At 38.0% G+C, this 24,352-nt stretch overlaps 1 protein-coding gene across 20 annotated transcripts in view; it reads right to left on the bottom strand.

Moving 5' to 3' along the window:
• Positions 1-16,527: 16,527 nt before the first annotated feature.
• LOC108143374 (heterogeneous nuclear ribonucleoprotein L) overlaps positions 16,528-24,352 on the bottom strand; it is a 102,600-nt gene continuing 94,775 nt past the window's right edge. For 18 of the 20 annotated variants that reach the window (XM_017267697.2, XM_017267694.2, XM_017267695.2 and 15 more), the window contains 3 exons: positions 19,200-19,475; positions 18,932-19,136; positions 16,528-17,381 (listed from right to left, as the gene is read on the bottom strand). In XM_017267697.2, coding sequence (XP_017123186.1) covers positions 17,245-17,381; positions 18,932-19,136; positions 19,200-19,475 — 618 coding nt within the window. In that variant the 3' untranslated portion in view covers positions 16,528-17,244. The remainder of the gene's footprint in view (positions 17,382-18,931; positions 19,137-19,199; positions 19,476-24,352) is intronic. The other 2 variants (XM_017267700.2, XM_041707422.1) reach the window with 1 other exon arrangement.

Here is a 24,352-nt window from a genome sequence, read left to right as displayed (position 1 = left end):
ATTTATTGGGCGAATGCCAGCGGGCTACTGTCAAGTTGAAGGACGCTGCGCCCTTTGCATGTGAATCCAGTAAACGGTGGAGCATGCCAGCATTTGTCACCAGGTTACTGTCATCAAATTTTGCTGGGTCAAAGTCAATGCCAGTAATGACAATTTAACAGCGCAGGAGCGGATTTAATTCTTCATTTCTCGAAACTATTTTATTCATTTTTCTTCGCTCGGAAAATGGCTTTACTTCAATAAAAGTTAACGGCTCTGTTGCTAAATAAACTCTGCTAGTTGTACATGTTTATTAGCTCATAAGGCCCTATTGCAATTTTATCATGAGTGCAAATCGGACATATTTAACATTTCGCGGTTTATGCGACAAGGGCCATATAATTGGACAAATAGTTCCTGGTCATGCAATGGCGATGGCGTTGGCGAAACCTGCGGCTACGTCCCATCGCTTTGTTGCAGTCAAGTAGAGTCAAATAGCGTTTGACAGGGTCGGAAATGGGTCAGTTTTGGCCGTAGTTTTATCAATGAATTTAAAATGCCTTCGGAGGCAGTCCACAATTATATACTTCATTGAATGCACTTAAATGCAGTGAAACAAAAATTGAAAATGTTATATTAATTGATACCTACACATGTTAATTGCGTTCAGAGAAAAACTGAAATTCCAGAAATAGTTCACAGAAAAGAGGGTATGTATTATTCCCGTAGTCGATATTAAATTTTAGCCCATGGCTCTTTCGCTTGACTAGCTGTTTAACGACATCGAATTGGCAGCATGTTGCACTGCTCATTAAAATTTAATTGCTGCAAAACTCTATAATTGACGCAAATGCCATGAGCTCGGGCGCAGCCACGAAGGATTATCAGGCCGTGTCTTGGCATTCGAGGCCACATAGCTGACTGGTAATGCAATTAGCCACGCATTCCCACACACTCGGTATCGAGCACAAAGGCACAAAGCCATCGTCAGTGTTTGCGGCTTAAATTATTTATGATAGATGCAGCCGGTGGTTTTTCCTTTTAGCTGGCATGCATCTAATGCCCTATTGACAGCACGGCTTTTGTTGCCTTACAAAGCTTTGTTTGCCCGATGATTTGTCAAAATGCTGTAATTTAACGCTTTTGTAACTTGTGTTCAAGTCTTTGGCCGTTACTCGAAGACATTCAATGCGTGGGAAAGGAGCCAGTTGTGGAATACCTGGAGCTATACTTCCTTCATAAGTGTTGAAGTCTGAAGTCCTGGACGAAACCAAGCATTTCGCTTTTTATTTGACAAAGTTTTTTGCTGTTAATGCTGGCGCCGAAAGCGCTTAAATACATTACGCCTTGTTGTGGGCTTAGTGCCTTATACTCTGTACAATGGTAAATACATTTTCATGCATCACCTTGGATTTTCAAATAATAAATGATGAAGTTGATTGGACTTTCATTCTTGGGTATAAAGTTATGCTACAATAAATTTATTAAACGTGTGCCAATTGCCTAGATTATCTAAATTAAATTTAAATCATTTGTTTGCAACATAAATAATGCAAATAAATTAGTTTTCAAATAATAAATGATTAAGTTGTTTTGACTTTTGTTATTGGATATAAATGAATGTTATAGAAATTTATTATACGTTTCCCAATTCCCTCGACTATCTTAAATTATTTTAAATAATTTATTTGTTACAGAAACGTATTTAAACAAACACAGGACAATGGTATGAGTGTAAAATTAATGTTTGTTGCGATGCCATGGCAAAATTTAGTTTTTAATAGAATAAAACCAAATGGTAAACAATTGGCTCTGTCAAAATCGTCATAATTAAATACGCACTCTAGAAATAGCATTTAGCAACGGCGATTGCATTGCGAGTGCCAATCCACTCGACACAATCTGATATTAAGTTATAAATATGCCATCCAGCGTTGCCCTCTGGCTTCTGCTTTGTTTTTTGTTTGCCAGTATCTCATTTCAGCTTTTTTAGTTACACTTTATTTTTGAAACAGTGGGTACAAGTGCTGTATGCTGTGTGGTTGTGAATGTAGATGGGGTAAAGGGAGTGGGGGAAGTAAGGAAGTGGTGGCGAAAGTGGATGCGGGGATGTGTTTTTGCCATTTCTAAGCGGAAGCGAAATGTGCGAGAGTAGTTGAAAGCCCTCGAGTTGTTTCGTTGCCGTTGCCATTGCCGTTGCCGTTGCCGTTGCTCATGTCAAGTGCCAGCTGCTGCCATGCCCTCAAACTCCAACCTCCGCCCTCCAACCTTCAGCCCCGGGCAGCGGACCACGCCCACTCCGACAGCTGGCCTGCACTTTCGACATTTAACGCCGCCCACATGGTTGGCTACCTCCCGAGAGTTCAGGTTAGCTCACCCCCCCTACCGCCACCGCCACCGCCAAAAGCCACCCATTACCCACCCAACACCACCGAGCACCACCCACCACCCACCACAACCCCTAGTGAACAGGTGCATTTGACTGGCACCACAGCATGTGTACCTAGTGTTGGCGCCAGCAACCAACTGTTAAGCGAAATTACCGCAATCTCCGCACGTCGAACACTTTTTAATGCTGAAAAATGTATTTTCTAATTTTCCTCTCCTTGCCAATGTTATGGGTGTTTTTCCTTCGGTCGGTCAAGTTTACTTGGCTTTGTCAGTTTTTGGCAAGGGAAAAGACCAGGTGCAAGGAATGAGCCTCTAACTGGCCAGCCATGTTAATGAAAAGTAATTATTTTTACGCCAAAACTTTAAGCCGCTTCTGAGGAAAGTACTTCACAATGTTGGGCAATGTCGTTTGCGCCTTAAAATTGAATTCTTGATGAAACTTTAATATTACCTGCGCTGTGTTAAGCTAAAAGCTTTCAAAAAAAGACAATTTCCGCAATCTTTGGTGAGATGAAAAGAGGGTAAAAATGGAAAATGGGGTAAGATGATTTGCAGACATTGTTAAAATTTGTGGACCAAGGAAAATGTTAGATAAGGAAAAACATTATTGGACTTAGCAATGCCATATAGAGCAAAATTCATGAACCGATTGGATCTTTATAAAATGAGTATAATATAAATTTAGTTTTAATATTCATAAGTCAAAACTAAGTAGGTAAAACTACTATTATATGTGAAAGTCTCAACTTCAGATTTATTTTAACTTGTTTCTGCTCATTTTGCTTACGAAACTTAACTTTTACCTTGCTGTCTATTCTGCTTTGTGTTTTAATTAAGACCAGACAAGTCTATTAACCGAATTAAAAGCAAAAACGTTTAAAGAATTGCAACACTCCGACGAAGTTTACCCACTTAGCCAACTGCTTGGCATTTTGGCAGATGCCAGAGATTTCATTCTATCAGTATAATTTAGCCATTTTATGCAGCGGCGAGAGAGCAGAAAATAAACGTGAAAAACAAGGAAAAATTCACTTTGTTTTCATGCCTTTTCCTTTCGCGTTGGCCTTTTGCCTCATTATCTGCCTTGGCCGGGAAACGTTTGCCAAATGAGTCAAGCTGAGTGAACCAAGCTTCCTGGCTGCTCCGCGCACTCAAGTGCAACTTTTGGTGAGCAATAATAATGTTTGCAATTAAACTAATGAAGACATTTGCCTCCGCAGCAACCAGCAACCAGCACCCAAGTCGAGTCAATTAGAAGTTGCTCTGCAGTCGGAAAGCAATCCCTTTTATATTGACCACAAAACGAGCAACCGCGCACTGCAATCTGTGCCATGTTAAGTGCCATGTTTTGACAGTGAGCAATATTAATTGTCTGCTTTTTGTTATGGTTCGGTTTGCTCCTGTCCCAGCGTATGACACTGCAGATGACAAAATAGTGGACTCTGAAAAAACCGGAATTTTAATTGGTGAACTTCGCCATGGTTGCGTATTGATTGCATAACTTCCTACACCAAACAAAATATTAATAGCGAAAGAAAAATGTATGAGCTGCGTAATGAGATAACTAAGATTTTTCTTACTACTCTAGCAGTAAACTTTGTTGCATTATGAGCAAAATAGTGTTCCATTTGTTTCCCCTCGGTCGAACGTGCATCTGTGCATTCAAAAACAGCACTGTTTGAAGTGGGATGTCACCAGCAAAATCCCAACTCACCGGATTCCCATAACCATTTCGGATAGCTGAAATAAAGTTTTAACCACACTGTATGCAGTTGCAATCAGGCGGATTTTGAACTTCAGATAAGCCAGCGGGGAGGTTCCTTTTGGGGCAGCAGTCAGCAGGAAATATGCACTAAATAAATTAACAAATCGGTAGAGCCAAAGTAAAACAAAGTTTTCAATTTAATTTAATATTTTATTTTTATTTACTTTGTCGCGTTTGAATTGGGTTTTTCGGTTGCTGTTACAATATTTGTCTGCATAGATTTTCATAATATTTCATTTCTCTGTTAGTTATTATTGTTTGGGGTACCGGCAGTACCTTGATCAGATTTTGTAAATCCCGCATTTAGCATCTGCATTTGGAATTACATTTAGAAATGTATTTGAACGCCCTTTGGGGGCTCCTGTTTGCATTACTTGCATTTCTCGTTTAAAGTTCTCTCATTGGTTTACGGATGGGATTTTTATCATAATGCTTAGTTTATTTAAAGATAAATAAAATCTCTTTTTTGTTTTAAGCAAATGGTTGTATAACTAAATAATTTCTTTACAATTAAAATCATGCGCCAACAGTTCAAAATGAGTTAGCCTCTTGAGTATTTGGTTACCATAACTTTCATGTATTATTCGTTAAGCATTTTATGTTAATTACAATCTTTAGCTAATTTGACACATAAAGCGGAAAACTTAACAACATTTTGTTGGTTGAATTGCCATTTCTTGTGTTAGTTTGCAATGATCTCCAATAGTCACTTACTGCTAGGTGTAATATTTATTATTAATTCTTTTAATTTTTAACATTTACTCCACCTTTACTGTTTCTGTTATCCTGTTACGTTTACTTTTACTGTTACTTTTACTGTTAATTTTACTGTTAGTTTTACTGTTAATGTTACCATTTAAATTTTGCTACTAATAAAATATACTTTATACGCTAGTCAATTTACTCGATTTATGCTTGTATACACTCTAATTGTAAGTACGATTCTGATGAGCAACTCCTCGGCCGAAAGTTAGCCACAGAGATAGATTTTGGTTTAACTTTGGCCCAAGGATCGCTCTCCCTTTAAAATATTCTCGTGTTAGTTAGGATTTGCCTCTCGCTCTGGTTTTTGGTTTAGTTTTTAGTTGTTTTTAACATGGTGGTATTCTGCAGTCAGCGTTTAGAAGAGCTTCTCTTGTAGTGATGGCATCGTTGGTGAGACACATGATATGTGCATCTGCCTGGAAAGGGGTTTTGTATAGTTTGGTAGGCGCCTCTTGGAAGAGCAGCTGGTGGGTAGTTTTGGTAAATCAAAGTGGTGCCGGCAGGAGTTGAGTCCGAAAAGCTTGCTAAGGAAATCGAAATCGAGATCGAAATCAGGACTACACTAGACTGAGTTCTGTATTGAAAACGATTGGATTTGGAGCCCATGGAAGTGGGTCTGCGCAACGGTTGCTATTAATTTCTTTTTAATTTTGGCTTTATACTCGACCAGGTTGCACCACAATTTACAATTCGCCTACTATTTATTAATTGTTGCACTTTGTCATCGTTAGCTATGCATTGTTCTTTGGTTTACGAAGTACCGCGTACGTAGTAGCAACATCGAAAAAGTTGTCCAAAAGGATTAGCGTATCGGTATTATGTTGTATATATCTACACGTATGTATATAGTTCAATAGTTATTCATGCACTGGTATATAAGTATGTATAATATCTGTGTATATGCTGTATATAACTATCTTGAATAATACATTCATATGCTCTTGTATACCCTAACGTAGATTCGAAATACGTACGTTACATACATAAACGTAGTTTGTGGTTTTAGTTGCCATATTTATAGTTGTCGGTATGTATATGTACTATGTATAGACACAATTTGTTCACAATTCTCTCTAAGTTTATTTAGAAATAGAGGCGGTGGCTTTTATTTGGACTCCATTTATACATTTAGTCAGTGAGACGAATCGTAATCGTAAATAAATCATTCAATTAAAATGCAGAAACAGCAAGATAGAGTAAGGCTCTGGCGGCATGAGTCGAGTCACAATTGACAGCGGCGGCCCACATATGTATGCTACACTTCTAACCTGCTACACTAATTTACCTACATGATGAGTACCCTACACATTTCGAACTACAAAAACGCAAACAAAATCCCAAAACCATCAACAAAAGCCATGGAATTTAACGCAGTACATGTACATTTAATTTAATTTAATTTAATATGTTTGTTTTTCTGTTTCTGTTTGCTCTTTCCCCTTTTTCCCATAGTCTGGTAGTATAGCAAAATCACATTTGAATCTCTTTTTGTTTTGTGAGAAAAAATCTAAATCACGCTTTTCAAATTGCTTCGTTCAACTTTTATACAATGCTTCGCTTTGTCCGCGCTATCAAGTTCAGATATGTGTGTATGCCAGGGTGTTTCGGGATGTGGATGTGGCCATCGGCCCTTTAACCATAAAGTGCATTTATTACATATGTATGCCCTGCATATATATATATATTTGCAGAATTTGTCGAACGATCGTCCCAATTGATGCAAATAATTGGCTTTTGGCGGGCTAAAGTAACTTGAATTGCACGTGAAGTATGCTTTATCCTAGCTTATACGTTAATAATACGTTTAGTATGGAGTATTTATTCCTAATTGCCATGTATGTTACACAACTACAGTTAAGTTTTACTTTGAAATTGACATTAGGATCATTCTTCTTGGCTCGCATCGCAAGATGCTGTTGGCCGAACATCGACTCGCTTAAATAATTAAATTAGAGTTCCAACACTACACTGGAATGGAATTGTAAATAAAAGTTTCTGTGGTGCAGTTACATCTACTTGTAATTCTATCTATATTAAGTTATAAGCAGCTATGTTCTGCAATAGTTATTGTGCACATTTCTAAAATAATTGAAAGACAATTGACACTAAGCTTAATTGTTTCCAGCTTCCAAACTCTGTGTTCCCAATCACTGAATTGGTGTTATTTATTGTTATCGTTAACGTTTATGGTTTATTTCAAATTTTGTCAGTTGCATTATTGTATTTAGCTTAGGTCTAGAATACATTTATTTAGTTTTACACATATGAAAATAGAGGATGAAAAATTGGTAAATCACTTTGCGAAGCAAATTGAGCAACTTATTGAGAATGATATTTCGACTTTAGTGTCATTTTCCATTTCCATTTGACTTATGGACCCATTTGTTTTTATTTTATATGAGTATTCCTATACATAAGTGAATTTTGTGTGTTTTAACTTCTTTACAATTTGTGTGTGTTTCCGGTATTCCCTTACTGCAACGTATTTATAAAAATATAAAACAAACTTTACAAAGCAAGCGAACCTTGTGCATATATACACTTTCTATGTGGTAAATGCATGCGCTTTAATTTTAACTTTACAAACGAAGTTTAACAATTTTAATTTACAATTTTAATGCTTAAGTATTTACAATTTGACTCCGCGCTATCGGATCAACAAAGTTTCAAGCGAGCGTTTTCTTCCATTTGTATTATTTTATCTTAGCAAGAACATATATCAAGGCTATATGTTAAATCGAACTTTTGTGTTATGTGGTTGGAAAACTTAGTCCAAACTGAAAGTAATCAATAGCGAACAAAGTAGGAAATTATACGTTAGCAACTTAGGTTTGGTCCCTTTACTTTTCCTCACAAAATGTAAGACTTACTTTCCTTTCAGATCCGCTCTTGGAAAGTCAGTTCGTAAATAAGCTCTTTGGGTTCTAGGTATTCTACAAAAATGTGTCGTTTAACTAAAAGAAAGGGTGTTAAGTGAATGGTTAGGGCCGCTGTAAAAGCAATTTGGTAACCGGTAAAAAGTCGAGTGTAGGCCACAAACAAATTGATTTAACTCAGCTTTCCCAAAACGCCAGCTATGTACGCAATACCAAGAGCAATTTATTTATTTTAACTATTTTATTTCGGGTTCGTAGACAAACAATTTGGCGTTTGTCATGGCTGCTGAGTTCCAGCAACTGCCATCAATCAATGGCCACAGCAGCGGACATGCGACATGCAATTTAACGCCACTTGCAATGCAACAAAAAATGACTGAAATAATATTAATCCCGCCAGATAAATAGAGAAACAGCTGCATTTGTACTGGGTCCATTGTTGTGGTCTCGACTGAAAAGCGAATAAATAGAGCATAGATAAATACACGCTTCTCCTATTAAGAGGCTGAAAAAACAGGCCGAACGAAGGACGAGGACAATCAGGCTAAGTCCTGGCCCACGTCGTTGGCCAAAGCCAGGGAAAAGGCAATGCATTTTAAATGGAATATTTGTGTAAGTCGTTTCTTTTCCCTGCCCGACTTTCTTGCCCGGTTGGGAAATGAAATAATAGACAAAGGATTAGGGAGTAGAGTCCGCTTCTTTACATAAAGTTCGGCTTAAGTAAATAATTTATTGAGCCGCAAACACAAACAGATAGACTCGGACAAAGACATGGCTTAGGCATTTGGCTGTAGCCGTAGATTCGTAGATTGAGGGGTCGCATCGGGCCAAGAATGGAATGCTACACGTATGTGTGGCCCAAGCCCAAGTCGTTTGATAAATGATTCTCTTGCCCCTGATTGACCCTTTCCTGCTGCTCCTGTTGGCTAACAATATTGTTCTCCTTGCAGGGGGTCGGCTTAAAAAAGTTTGCCCCAAAGATTAAGCAGGTCGGAAGACCACACTGAGAGGCGGCTGACGGGTTGGCAGGCGTCCCGAGTCCGGCGGACAGTCCTTTTAATTAAACATTGTTAAATGCAATTTCACAAAATCGGTCATGTGGAAAATGATTGGGAAGCGGCCCTCTGGCATCAAGTTAACCAGTTTGCAAAGTAAAGACAAGCAAAGTTTGGGAAAAATCTTAAAAGCGCCGGAAACTGTGCGGAAACTGTTTAAAATAAACGTCAATACTCGAACATTAATATATTGATGGTGAAGAATTTCAAATTTCAAACTAAAACTCTTTAATTTAAACATCCAGATGAATCTCTAATTAGTTTATCCATGGTTAGCCTGCATATTCATTTTGTTTATGCGTGGCATTGAATTAATTTAGCGTCGGCTTAAATCTCGCGTGTGGGTTAGAGTTAATTAGTTTACTGCAAGGATTATTCTATTTTACAGTTCAGTGGGTGATAATTGTTTTTCAGCGATTTTCATGCCATATTTTAAATCAGACCTGCCCACAAAGAGAGCCACTCAAATATGTCAATTAATTTATGGGCTTTTCGACTAGAGATAACGGCATTTAGTTAAAATAAACTAAAATAGACAACCGCATAATATCAACGTAACCTACATTCAGAAACGAACTTTGATATTTAAGTGTTATAAATTTAAAGGTATTTATAAAAAATTGATGTGACTTGTTTTGAAGTTATCTGCGATTTTTAAAAGACAATTAAATTAGAGTTTGTTAAAGCCTTTTGCTCTTAATTGTTACAATTTAAAACTAAACAAATTGTTTCGCAACTAAAGTCTGAATATGAGCTTTAATGCGACTAACTTAACTTAGTTAGATAGGCACTAAAATTACTTACCACATGCAGCAAGCAACTGAAAAGTGGCTAACTAAGTGTGTATCCAATGTTAACAAATTAGCAAAACTATTTTACTCAACAAAACTAATTTAAATGGAAAACTTTAAAATGCTGCGCGATTCAATGTCGATTCTTATTGTTATTGTTGTAGCTGTTGTAGTTGTTCTTGTTGTTGTACTTGTAATGGAAGTGGTTGTTATTTTTGTAGTTGTTGTTTGTTCTTGTTGATTGGATTGGTTTATTTTGGTGGTTTTTTTTGGTTTGTTGGTTTTTTTGGGCTTGGTGACTGAGGTGCTTGTTGTTGTTGTAGTTTCCACTAACTGTACTAGCTGTACTTGTTGTTATGTTGTTGTTGCTAACTGCAAAAATGACAAAAGTATAAGTGAGTAAGGTGAGTTGAAATTGATACACAGAGAAAAATAAGATAAGCTGTAGATCATTTTTCGTGTTCACTTATGAAAACCATATATTTAATTGGAAGAAAGAATGGAACTCTTTAATTAATATTGATCTTTGCAATATCTTTTTTTTGTCTGTGTAGAAGTTGTACTACTGCGGGACTGATTGTTCGTAAATAAAACAAAGTTTTCATTCGAGTTTCTTTTGTGTATAAGTTTAAGTTTTTCATTTATTTGTTTTTCGTTTTCGTTTTTGGGTTTCTGGTTTAAGATCAAAGAATTGTATTTATGTACTGTTTGTTTTTGTCGTGGATTTGTTGAAGTGGCTGTTAATGTTTGAAATTTTTTGTTTTTTTCTGTTATTTTCCGCTGTGTTTTTTTGCTTGCCGCAACTCTTGGCTTAAAAATAAATAAGTTTCAATGATGGTTTACAATTTTTCTTTGTTCTTAGGTTTTTGCATTTGCACTACAGCGATTTTATAATTTGCTTATCCTCGGTTTTCTGATGCTAACAACATTTAATAAATAGTAGTTTTGAATAGTTTCTAATAATTTGTTCATTGTGTCCATTACTTGTGTGTGTGAGTTGGTTTGACTGTTTTCCCGTTTTCGCAAATTTGCTGTGCAGTACATGATATTTTTACTTTTTTTGCGGTTTGTTAATGCGTTTGCCTCGCCTGATAAGATTGATGTGTATATATATAGATATAAACGTATATATGTATATATATGTCTGGTTATGGCTGATTATGTCTGTGTGCCTGTGTGTAAATGCGACGCAGAATTTGTTCAAAAATTAGTTCGTACATAGTCAAAAATCGGTTATCAAAAGGACTTTGCTGTGATTATGTTGCATTCCATAGGCTTATACATATGTAAGTATTATGTATGCGTTTATGTACGAGTGTTAATGTATGTTATAAGTGTACTTAGTATATAATTATGTATGTAATGTGTGTGTCTGCCAGTGTGTATGTATGCAAGAGTAGTGTGTTTCGGTTTCCACATTACTAGCTTATTACACTTATTAGCATATACGAATGTTTAACGACTGTTCAACTAAACACTTAGAAAGTTCGATTTAAATTTGTCTCTATTCGGTATTCGATATCCTTACTGTCCTGCCATCCACAGTGCTGTCCCTTCAAGTATGCTACACCTTACACCTTGCAGCGCGCAGTACAGTCGCGTCCTAGGTAAACTAAACGAGAGCCCGCTGCCCGAACGCAATGAAATACAAAGCTCGAGGCGGAAACGGCGAAATTGGCTTGTCCATGCGTTAATTATTAAATTTAGTTAATGAGATTGTATTTATTCGGTGGATTAGTTTAACAAGTGTATGTGTGTGGTGTCATATACAGAACCCATTTCCGCCACACAGCAAACCCTAAATTATAGTATGAACTAACTAAACTAAACTAAACCGATCAACGAAAATTCAACTAAATTGCATATTAACATAGCTATTATTATTAGATGAGGGTGTGTCTGTGTGTATTAACCGAACACAACTGAAATTATATTGCACAACTGCCCTGCGGTTTGGCTCTAAGTGAGTGTGCGTATCCTGTAGTGTCTCTGTGTGTCTGTGTGTGTGTGTGTGTGTGTGTGTGATGGCTTACAACCGGTCGGTTATTGTTAAATGGAATCGTCATGGCTGCCACATCGGAGTACTGATAAACTGCAGGTCCTGCGGACCAGAGGCCTGTGCATTCGGATTTGAACTGAGCACCAGCACACATACACCAACTAATTGCAGCCCGAGAGTATGCAATTGTTCTGGGCAGGGCAGCCCGCTCGCATATGGGAGCTTAAAATTGCTAATAAATTATTAAGGTCCCAGCCGGGCATTTGAGCTCCTGGGCCTTGGTCTGTGCCTGGGTCTGTGCCTGCGCCTGGACTAGTTCTTGAGCGGACCTGAACGGGTGGGTGGTTTATTCATGCTGCATGTCGGGTAACTAAATAATGTCTGCTAAATACCAGGCCTAATTCACTAATACTCGTTCCTGTAAGGGAGGGGAAATGATTTCATCGAATTTCGTTTCTTGCAATTTCGTTTACTTTGCGTTGTGGCTTACATTTTTTTTTACATACTTGCACACTAAGACATTTAGGTATGTGTTGTTAATAAGGAATCGTCAATATATATTTATATACGTTTCTAATACATAATAGACATCTATTGGAAATTCAAACGTGCTAGCATTTGCTTATGTTAAAATTACTCATATTATTTGATTTGTATTAGATTTTTTTTTTCAAAATTATCACCAGTAATTACGCATACGACTACACTATGCAGTTGTCCGTTTGCCCTTTAAAACTTGCCTTCGTCCTCGTCTGTCTGTGTCTGTATTCGTGTCTCCTGTTTGTCTGTCTGTGTCTGTATCTGTGTCTGTTGTGTAGTGGGTGTAATTTGTGGTGTAATTATGTAAGTATTCGCTTCTCATACATGTAATTGCATTACTAATAACGCCAAAGTAACTTCTTTGTTTATATTTGCGCTTAATTTTTCGCTTCATTTTTTAAGATTTGTCTGGTTAAGAATTTTCTTGCTTTTAAAATTGACTCGCGCTACCTTCTCTTTTATTAAAAACTATATTCGAATGTATATATGTGGATGTGGTGTCGTATTACTATGTATGTTATGACCTCTGATATATATATATATATTTATATATAAATATTTATGTATATAAGTATTTGTATGTGTGTATGTAAGTATAAACTATAAGCCTATAAGAATATAGTTTTAGTTGTTCATCTTTTGTTTATTCGTTTTTCATAGGTTTCTTTATCCATTAGTTGTTATTCTTTTTTTCTCATTATGCACATGCATTCTAGATAATTATGAATTCGTTTCGGTGTACAAAGTTCTTGTTTTGTTTAGTGTTTCTCATTTGCCTCTCGGGGGGTATCAACTTAAAAACAGAAAACGATAGTAGCAAACAAAAGCTCTCATAGGATCGTAGACGTTTAGCAAATTGAATGCAGCTCGTAACTGGTAAGCGTGTTCAAGCGGCACGGAAGAAAAAATAGTAAAATAGTCGAAAAGCGCAAAACCGAAGACGGAAATTTTTGCTGGTGTCGCCAAAAAACCCTTGCTCCAAAAATGTTTGCATTGTAAAGCTCAGTGAAAGACACTTCAGAAACTCGAGCAATGCTCTACTGTTTCTCCCTCTTTAAAGTAATAATGTACCCAGTTTTCAACTCGTGTGTGGTGTCAGTGTTGCTGTTGTTGCTGTTTCATAATTGGACGGTTTCACAAATTTTAATAATTTCATTTTGTTTTGATTCTTGGTGGTTGTCAATTCAGTATTGAACAAACTGGTCCATTTGTGTAGTTGGTGTCATTAGGCAAATTGTCTAACGAACTAAGACGAATTGATTGAAAATACACGAAAAATGTGGACCTGCCATTGCAACAATGGCATTCCGAACGAACCAATGTTTGATTGGGTGGACAAGTTCAGGAAAATTGTGAGTTGTTACTTATAAACAGCACCTACCTTGTACCCCATGAGCATTTTTTTGGAGTTGAAAACTACGAGGCAATTGCAAACGTAATTTAAATGAACACATAATTAAGAAATTGCTACATAAAATTACATGCAATTAGCAAAAGCCAGCGGTTTGGGAAGGCCTTCATAACAAGTTCTTGTCGTTGACAACCTTTAAATGATCTTGTTTCAATTCAACAAAATTGTTTAACGAAATTTGACTAATTTTCTTTTATTTAATTTCGAATGCGTTTAAATTATATTTAAATAATTGCTACTAGAAGATTATTTTCTTGCTAAATTTCGTTTTGGGAACATAAGCGCAAATAAACATAAAAAATTTTCCTAGTTATCAAATTTTTAAAAATTGTGTTTTTAAATAATACTTTAAAGTAATTACTTATTTCAAATTATAGCTTAAATCTATTCTTGGGTTTTTTTTGTTTTTATTTTTGTTTGCTCTATTTGCTTACATACAATTCTTATTGGCGTTTTCGTAGAGGATTGTAAGGATTATGTCTGTTCGCATTTTTGCTGCTTATTGAAAAGTGCTCGGGTCATTGTATTTTTCTTTTTTTTACATTGATAATGCCTAAATTGTATAATTACAAAACTTAGGCCCTTAAATTTGAATGCTTCAAAATTTTGATATGTTCAAAATTCAGGATAACACTAGAGATTATTTGGCATATAATTTAGTTTAGGTTTACTTTTCATTAGTCGCTGTTCTCATGCCCATAAACAAAAAGAAAAGGATGTGCGTTATAGGATGCTTTTTAACTTTATTTTGCTTTAAATGCTTGCGAGTTTTCTATAGTTTCAAAAGCAAATTATTTGTCATGTTTCAATTCCTATTAGAATATACAAAAACCTGACAATGATGGTGATGATGATCAAAATAAAAATGCAATTGCCAGATACTTTTACATATATATTTATATCAAAATATGAGCGCGCATGTTACAAACTCTGGGCTTAAAAAATACGCTTTAAAAAATAACAACAAAATTTAAATATTAAATAAAACAAATCATATAAATACACGCATAAATATATTTATGATTTTATATATATTCAACTGACGTTGCCATGCTTCCTTTGAGGCAAGTACCAAAAGATTTCATCAGCTAAATATATAAATATATTTATTTGTCTCTATTTTTACTCATACAAAATTAAAGATAAGAAAAATAAACACAAAACAAATTGTGTTAAATGTCAAATAAAACTATTAACAATAAAAATTCCAGATTACACTTTTTATATTCGTAAATTAAATAGCTACCAAGTTTTTATTTATTTTATATTTTATATTATGTATTATTGTATTATAGTAGTTTGTTTATTGATCTGATTATGATCAAATTAGGAGCTTCAAGATCGTTGTTGCTTTATTTCCTTAAAAAGTAATTTTTATTAATTAATTATTAACGAGATTGTTTGCTTCTTTATAATTAATTCCCGTTTGTCGTTAAATCATGTTAATTATTTAAATTAAGTACAATAATACTTAATTTTTAGAAAAATATTTTACAATTAAGGATTAAAAAACAATTTACATAATAACTAAGACTGTAAAGACACTTGAAATAATTACACGAACTAGTTATCGAAATGAGAAAATTGCAATAAATAAAATAGAACAAACGAAGTCTCGTTTAAAGCCCAAATTGCACATAGTTTAATTGATAGTTATATGAATGAAATGATCTACATGAAAGCTTAACAATGCTGTCAAGCGGTGAACTACGAAAAGTGTGAAGAAAATTCGTTTAGCGGCCCTAGCATTATGTATTCGTTGATTTGCATTAAAAACAAATGTAGTATAGAACAATGCCCTGTAGGAAGGCAGTTATGAGCACGGATCTCTGTAGGTCTCAAACTGCCTACCAGCTGGGCTTAAAAGTAAAATTATACAACTCAAGTGAACCCATTGATTATATCATACGTATTACATTATTATTTCGCATCTCTTGTTAATTTTGTTTATATTATAGGTTATCTAACATACGCCTTTGATATGGTGTTGTTGCTGTTGCTTTATTGCTGATATTGTTAATTCTTTTGTTTTCGTCGACTTTTACTCGCATTTGCAATACGCCCTCACCCATCTTTAGTAGTAGCTTTGCTTGGCTAACTTTACTTGGAGTTCTGAAATGTTTGGCTCTGTCTTCTAATTTTAAAACGCCTCAAAAATATGTTGTTTTGTTGTATGTTTTGCTGTCTGCATGTCTGAACGATGCTGCTTCTTAACTATGCTAGATGCTCTTTTTTAGATTTGCACTTAACTAAATTTTCTTGTAGTTTTAATCTTTTTTTTTTTTCCTTAGCTTGTGTTAATTTTTATTCTTTTGTTTTGTTTTAGTTATTTTGCTTTTTACATTTAGTGTAAATTAAAATTAATTTTAATGTAAATACAAATACATCTCATACATATAAATTTATGCCTTTTTTAACTTTGTAAATTAAGCACAAAAATTATGTTTACCATCTTGTCTTTTTCTTGTTTTGTTAATAGTAAAAACATTGGCTTGTGCAAGTTTTTATTTCTTTCCTTTTGTTTTTGTATTCGTTAAAGTAAGAAATTTAAAATCAACTGCCATACATGCTGCAGTGGTCGGTGCAGCAGTTTGCAGAGCTTTACTTGTTTGCATAACTAAAATTAATAAATTTCATTTAAAATTGCTAAATTTTTGGTTTTAATTTACACAAATATTATCCGTTCAATAAATATTTTTTGTTAAGACTTTTTCTCACGCCCGAATACTTGTCGAAATATTGTCCAAAGAAATGTTTCTTTTTGTTGCATTAATATATTCGTATCCAAATTCAAATCATATTACATTAACTATACAGAAGTCTGCCGTGGGATGTGGGAATAAGGAGTGGTGGGAGATTGGGGTCAAAGGTCAAAGAGGAAGGAGGTACGTGCGTTTGAGGGGGAAGAGCGGAGCGGGGGCAGGGAATTTCTATAGTTATTTTAACATGGTTTCGTTTTTGAGTTACAATTATTTATTTTTGGTTTAGTTTGTCGTTTTTTTTTATCAATTAAACATTACATAGTTTACAATTGGTTGAAGTTTTTTCCGTTTTCTTGCAGTTGTGTGAGAAAGTCCTAATGCTTCATTGTAACAATAATAACAATTCAAAATTTTTTATATTATTTTGCATGTTTTTGTTGTTGCCACGCAAACGCATGTAATGTAATGTAATGTAATGTGCATCAAGTGTTCATTCGGTGTGGCTTTTAAACGAGGCCATATCGTACATAGGCTGTCATATTAATTAGCTGAATTGATATATGGTGAATTCAGTAAATCTATGCAAATGGCTCGTAGAAAAGTTACATGCGTTTGCGCTTAATTGAATTAATTGTAGTTGGTTTTTTTTATAAGTTGATTTAGCAATCAATTTGTTTGAAATTCTTCAGTTGTTGCCGCAGCATTCTCCGTCAGCATGTCATATCGAATGTGTAAGCCATCATCAAGTTTGTCGATCTGTTGTTGAAGTTGAAATTGAAGTTGAAGTTGAAGCTGTAGCTGTTGCAGTTGCTGCTGCCTGCTGCTGCTGCCTGCTACTGCTGCTGTAGTTGTTGTTGTTGTCTTTTGCCTGTTGTCTACGACCAATTCCCCTCCTCCTTCAGTATAGTTTTGTATTGTGTTCTAGTTAAGCCGGTTGTTGTTTGCTTGCTTACACAATCGTAATCAAATCTCAATTGTAGATGTCCACCTTGGTATCGACCTCGTTCTCCTTCTCGATCATGCCCTCGCTGGTCGCATTGTTCCAGGCGCCATTCATGCTCTTGGACGAGGAAAAGCACAGCTTCATGATGAATGGGAACTTGGTGCCTAAAGTGGAGAAGAGAGGGAGGAGAGAGCACGCATAAAACATGTATAAGGTGGTGTTGTTCCTTGACGAAAACAATGGTTATAGTCACACATATTCATTAAGTTATGGTGTAGTATAGTGTATAAGTGTTGTATATTCTTGAATTTAGTTTTATTGATTTTGCAAGCGCAATCTTTGATTGTGCGAAGGTATTGGAGGGGCGGGGGTGGTTTATTGGGGATGAATGGGTTGAAAACGAATTAAGCCGTTTGCCTTCACCAATGCAATGCAATTGAGGCCCGCTGCCTGAATGATTTTACACGGAGCAATCGAAATCACTCAAATAGCAAAACAGCAATGTGCTATATGTGTGGTATATGTATAACCGATGGAGGGTGAAAAGAGCCATTTGTTTGCCAGCAGCATAATTCTGCCGCCTAAAAGTACGCACTGGCGTGTTTGCAATCAGTATGCACTTGCATTTGCATTTGCATTTCCATTTGCCCAGGAATGCATGGCCATGCATTCGTGCGATTGTGTTTGCCTTCTTTACACTTTTAATTACTATTTACCAAGCACTCGAGCAGCCCTCCGAGCAGCATCTCAAATGCGCCAACGACAAATAATCAAATCGAGGATATCGACAATTTATGCATGAGCATTGAACAGTTCTGTTGGCCACTTTCCTAATCGATTTTCTCCCCCACATGGCGTAGCGTAGCGTAGCAAACAATGACAGCAAGCAGCTGTAAGCCCTTTTTTAAGGTGTGTCAAAGTCAAGAAAAAGTGAACTAATTCTTTGCCAACCTTTCTGAATAAATGCATTGCTAAATGTTCTAGTTGTCAAATGAATATTGGCCATGTAAACATGCACATAAAACCCTAGAATTTGCGGAATTGTAATTTATTTTAAGGGGACCTGCTGCTGGTGAAATATTTATGCGAAAAGTTTATATCGGTCGTCTAGCCATTTGTAACCGAGCCGCGAGTCCCGAGACTAATTGTTGGCGAAGCGCTGCAAGCGCCGAGAGGGCGACACATTTATGAATAACTGCAAACTGAAATTGTTTATCTTAATTACCAAATTAAAATTTTCATCGCAGGCAACGTAACTGCAAAGTTTTTGTTACACCACCACCCCACAAAAACAGCCAAAGAAACATGAAAGGTTGAAGTTTGTATTGAGGGGCAGGCGGCAAGTGGTAGCTTTTCAGGGTGTGGGTGTGGGTGTGAGTGTGGATGATGGTTTTTGGATGGTTGGTGGATGGTGGGTGTAATTTTTGATGTGCGGCTGCTGCTGCTGCACAACAGCACAAGTCGAAAGGCCATGCAAAATAGCTGCCAAACTTTAGACTCTCGTTCAGCTGGGAGTTTTTTGGGTGGGGTCGAAAAATAAAGTTGCCTACTTATTGGGGCGCGTTCTTAAGGGTTTTTGATGAGGGACAAAGACAGAGAGAGAGTGAGTGAGAATTTTGTGTAAATTTTCGGTTTCGGTTTTGATTTTCGGGAGGATGGCCACATATAGATTTGACTTTCTTTTGAATAACACTTAAACACAACACTATCTCACCTTTACCCTCAATAGGCAGATGGTTGCACTTCATGATGGCCAGCACAGCCTGCGAGATGTTGGGGAACTCGATCAGTCCCGATGACGAGCGCTCGGTCTTCAAGGGGAACAGGCGCACCGATGTGGCTGGCACATCCTTGATGTTGAAGATTCCAATCAGCTGGTCCTCGGTCAGACCGGGCGGTGTGTTGAAAAAGTGCAAAATCTAAGGTGAAGGGGATATTTATTTAAATATCACATTTCAAAAGAAAACATGTTGAAAACGCACCTTGCTCGGTGGTTGAATGCGATTCTTGCTGGCCTGGGCCGGCGATAGGAAACGATTGTTCTTGGAGCCAGTGTACTCCTTGAAGCTGGGTGTATGATCGGGCAGCAAGAACGGGTTGATCACCTCGGATAGGAAATTCTGTTTGGAGAATGCGATCTGTATTTTGCCGCCAGTGCCCACGGGAATGTTGTTCAAGTGCTGTACGCAACGCTCAACGGCCACCGAGTCGCCCATTTGCACCATGGCGGTGCCCTCTTTGGTCTTCAAGAACTTGATCTGGAACGGGAAGAAAAGTCATATTTTATTTTTAATATTTTAACCATAATTGATATTCCCCAAAAGTGACGATAGCGACGCCATTCAATCATTGTTGGTCACCTGCAACGTCCACCCCGGTGTAATTAAATTATATGCCCCAGCTGGTCCACACTATGGCCTCTTCTACCCCGACTTCCACTATGTTTCCCTGCCCAAGGGTGCCTCCAGGTTGATTGAATTCTCTTGTCGCTGTCATCTCTCGCTCTTAACCCAATCTGCTCTGCCAGGGGAGAAACGGAGCAGAGTTCTACATTTTCATTGAATTCAATTTAAAATTTTCTTCAAACGCAATTATATAACAGAATGGCGTCCTTAATTCTCCATTCATTGTGGGTATTGCCGTCATATGAGTACACGCCCGGCCACTCCCACAATGGTTATAGCCGAACCCTGCCTTATTGGGTCATCAAAGTCAGTCGTGTACGTGCCCAATAGCCAAAAATAGCTGAAAATATTATCATTGCTTGTGATTTTCACTTGACAAATATTCGGAATGTCATTTGACACTGCCTTGTATTATTATGAGTATAGGAAATTGATAATGCTGAAAAGGCGAAAAAGTTGCAGCTGACTTTAATTGGATTGGAAGAGTTTTAGAAAGGAAAAAGATTTTTTTTACATTTAATAAAGGTGGTTTCTCTTTTTTATAGTCTGTCTTCATAAAGGGGCTACTATTTATTGGTACACAAATCTTAAAAAATTGGTTTTCCCCTCGTAATTCTTTACACCTTACTAAAAAACGATTTGTTGCATTATAAAAGTAATTGAGCATAATAATTTCCCAAGCAACAATTACAAAACGTGCCCAGAGCCGGGAGAAAGTGAAAATCAATGGAAATGCTGGCGGCTCAGCTTGGATAATTCACTCGCTTGGCTGGTTGGCTGGTTGACTGGCTGGATGCATTGGCAAATCAATTTGCTGGCCGCTGCCAGGCATTGAACTCATGCGGAGCGGGGGCCTGTATTTTGGCCAAAAGCTGAAACGAGTTTTCGCAATTGACTCGGTTGGCCAGCGAAAAATAGAGAAGCGGACCGAGAGCACCTGTCCAAATTGGACGCCGCTGCAATTTTGTTTTTCAAATGCCTTAATTTGGCGTATTGATGTCGGGTGTTTTTCTCTTTACACGCACCGAGAAGTGAGCTTGGCATTTAGTTTTTCTATCTTGATTTATTTTCCGCTCGGTTTGCGGCGACTGCAGTTGGGGTCGACCGAATTTAATTATGACTGCAGGCGCACTTGGCCAAGCTAATTGCGGCCAGAGGCCAGCTGCACAAGCAGAAAACCAGCAAGAAGTCCTGCTCAGGGCGCAGAAATCGATACTCTTTTTTTTCCCGAGCATGCTGCACAAATTATAAGCTCATTAAATAAATTATTCAATTATTAAATATCATCCATGTATGTATGTCCTTCGCACATACCCAATTATATTATAATGAACTGCAAACAGTTCAAAATAAACAAAGGCAACGGCGGACGACGGACGGGGAATGGCGGTCCGTGTGTAAATGGGGCAAACAATTTGCTTATAATTAAACCAAACCCCCTGACACATCCGCATTCAAACTACGTACGGTGCATGGCATTCCGTGGCAACGCTCATGGGACGCAATCAAAACGAATACGCCTGAATGGAGTACGGAATCAAAGTATGGGATCGAGTGGGTCTGGCCAAAAGTAAATAAAAACTAAATGAGGCTTATCGAATGCGAATGCGAAACCGAAACCGAAACCCAATGTGAGACACGAAACGAAATCATAAAAATAAAACAATGTATAAAAATAAATATAGACCATAAATCAGTCAAGCAGAAAGCGGCCAGATAGCCCCTGCTGCTGTGCTGCTGCCATGAATGCCCAGAAACAAAACGATAATGAAATTACAAACATGCAAACATAAGGATACCACTCTCACACACACACAGAAATAGAACCGCGCCAGCAGGATTCTCTGGTCAAATCAAAGAGCGCTTCATGGCTGGATGGTCAGTGCTGGTCAACAGCCGCAGCCGCAGCAGCGGCAAACATTCGGTGCGTGTCTAATGAGCTGTGCTGTACTCCACCCCGTCCCCCCAATTATCCCTTGCCATTTTCCCATTTTCCAACCCATATGACCCCCTAGTGCGCCACTGCGTTAATTAAATTGCGACCCTCTCGCTCGAGATCGCTTTGTTGTGCAATGTGGCATGGTGTCTGCTCTGCCATTTGATTTAATTGCTCACGCGCAGCTTAAAAGCAACAGCAGCAACAACGGCTGACCTATGCCCCCATCACCCACCCATCCATCCATCCCTTCGATTTGCCCTGCCCAGCCCATCCCATCCCATCCCATCCCACATTGTATCCAAATGTTTTTTTAATGCGTATTTAATTGAGTGCGTGTATTTTGTTGGCCTTTAAACCCACACTCGCCATTTGACTTTTCCGAAAACCTTTGCCCTGCTGTCAGCAGCCTGTCGTTCAGAGTCCCTCAAGTCGTTGCTCTCCTGTCCTTATTTTTGTCATGCCATTTAACCTGAAAATCAATTTGTTGATGACTTCATCGCCCGGACCCAGAAATAATTAACCAGATTGCTTCGTTGGGGCGGAAGGAAACTGTGCTTGGCAATATTTTCTTTTGGGGGAGGTGGCAGGAAAAGTGGAAATTACAAATCGCAAAATGCAAACACAATTCAAGCGTATTCCCCTGGGTTCCTCCTTTGGACATATTTGACAGCTTTGCCCCAGTCAATATCGATAGCTGGAAATTTAAGCAAACATATTTTTCGGCAGGTTAATCAAATTCCTTCCAGCGAAATGTTTATGCCAAACCCTATTAGGGCCGACTTATTGAAATCTAATACGGTGTATTTCCGTTTCTGGAATCCAGAGGGCAAGGGCATCCGGCTTTCGTTTATCCATAATTTAGGGAAGACAAGATCCGGAATGGTACTCCCCATGGGAATCCCATTAGCACCAACACATGGTGTGGGCCGGTCACAAAAAGAGGCTGGCGATGGATACACTCATGCAACGGCACTTTGATTGAGTAGCCATCAATTTCTCATTCGCAATTCAAACATGTCGGCCCATAAACTTGCAGATACATCCAAACAGAGCACCTCACACACCCACACACCAGCCCCCACCCGCAACACACATACACATCGACTTTATAATGAGGCAACAGCCCTGGCTTTTCACTCTTGTGAACTCAGTTGCATAGCGACAGGCGCAGCGAACCAAACGCTTTGCGATGGGTGGAAGAAAACTCGGTCGGAAACCGAGAGTTGGGCTAAAAAAGCGTGTGGGTGGGTGGCCAGAATGAAGAAATGTATGTTTGCAGCTCAGCCGCCCAGTGAATAATGTTTGCGCATAATCATTTTTAATGGCTAATGAGTAGTTTCCGTCTCGGACAGGAAGTTCGCAATAAATTTGGCCCTATGGTCCTATGGCCAGCCGGCCAGCCACCCTACATCTCTTTCCTCGAGCGGGTGCAAGTGTCAGAGAAAGAAACTGAACTAAATGGCGCCGCGCCTTGAATTATCGTGCCCTCCCAACTAAAGTAATGGCCAAATGAGAGTCTTTCTAGAAATTGTGGGTGTATCGGTTGGAATGGAGTAAAGCAAAGGTCAGTTAAATTATAGGCTAATGGAGGGCAGTTGGTGAATGCCAAAAAACTAAAAAAGAAAGAAGCTTGCATGTGATGTGATGCAAAACCAATTACATTAGTGAGTTAATTCCTTAGGAAATTCTTTAAGCCAGAATTCTGGCACTTTATTTAATAATTGGAAAAGATTTTTGTTCTAATTCCATCAATCCAAAACTCCCGCTTGACTATAAAATTTGTTAAAAGATTAAATAGCCATTTGAAAAATTAAGTTAAACCAATTAAGAGCATATAAATTCATGGCTTTCGTTTCTGTTTCAGTTTTAAAGTGGGGTTAAAGACCAAGCATGTAAGTGATATTGTATGAGTTGTCATTCGTTTAGTATACGACACACTAAAATTCTTTAACGATTAAACTCCTTTGAAACGTTGAATAACCTTTGGCTCCCAGCTACTTCAGTGTGCGGTGAAAGTGGTTCGTGTGTGGTCTCCTTCAGTCGCCTTGACTCGCTTTATCACTGACATAAACTAAACACAACATGTCGGGGAGCGAAGGGGGACCGCCCACCGCGTTGTCCTTGGCGAGCGCAATTGTCAAAGGACACACACTCGCATTGGAAGAAGTGGGCGGAATCATAGTAGCAATAAAGTGAAAGCTCTGGCACACGGCAAAGAAGTTTTTAGCATTTGACTTTGATGTTGGTGCGGCGCTCCCCACAAACTCATTGTTCGGCGGGTGAGTGGTTGGTTCAGATAGCTAAGGCGTTTTTCTGTGGCTGCACTAAATGCTCCCCCGGCGGGCTTTCCGTTTTCGCCTGGCGACTAACAATGAGCACATTCCAAATTGCCATTCGCCAAAGCTTTTTAATGGATTCTTTTTTGGTCGTCATCGTGTTTTGATTTACAAGCGACTTGCCAATCGTTTTGCCATTGCTCGAGTTGGAGGTGGTGGAAAAGAAGAAGTAAGGGTTTGGGGTTTGGATTGGGTGGGACACACCCGCCACGCCCACGCCCCCACATATAAAGCTGATGACGCTGCACTGATTGCTGTCCCGAGGCGGCTGCCTTTCCCACATCCATAGAATAACCAGAAAACCCCACACATAGTGGGGATATTAATCTAAAACGCTTTATCTAAATGTGTTTAGCCGATCCAACTGCTCACTGGCCTACAATATGGCTGGCGGTTCTACTGGTCTCTGCACTGTCCCGGCCTCGTCCTTTTATTGCCTTTCGTTTTATTTGCAC

The sequence above is a fragment of the Drosophila elegans genome, unplaced genomic scaffold, assembly GCF_018152505.1.
Source record: "Drosophila elegans isolate 14027-0461.03 unplaced genomic scaffold, ASM1815250v1 contig_183, whole genome shotgun sequence".
Taxonomy (NCBI): Eukaryota; Metazoa; Arthropoda; class Insecta; order Diptera; family Drosophilidae; genus Drosophila; species Drosophila elegans.
Note: the sequence above shows the minus strand (reverse complement) of the source record. Positions and strands in the feature narration are given on the sequence as shown.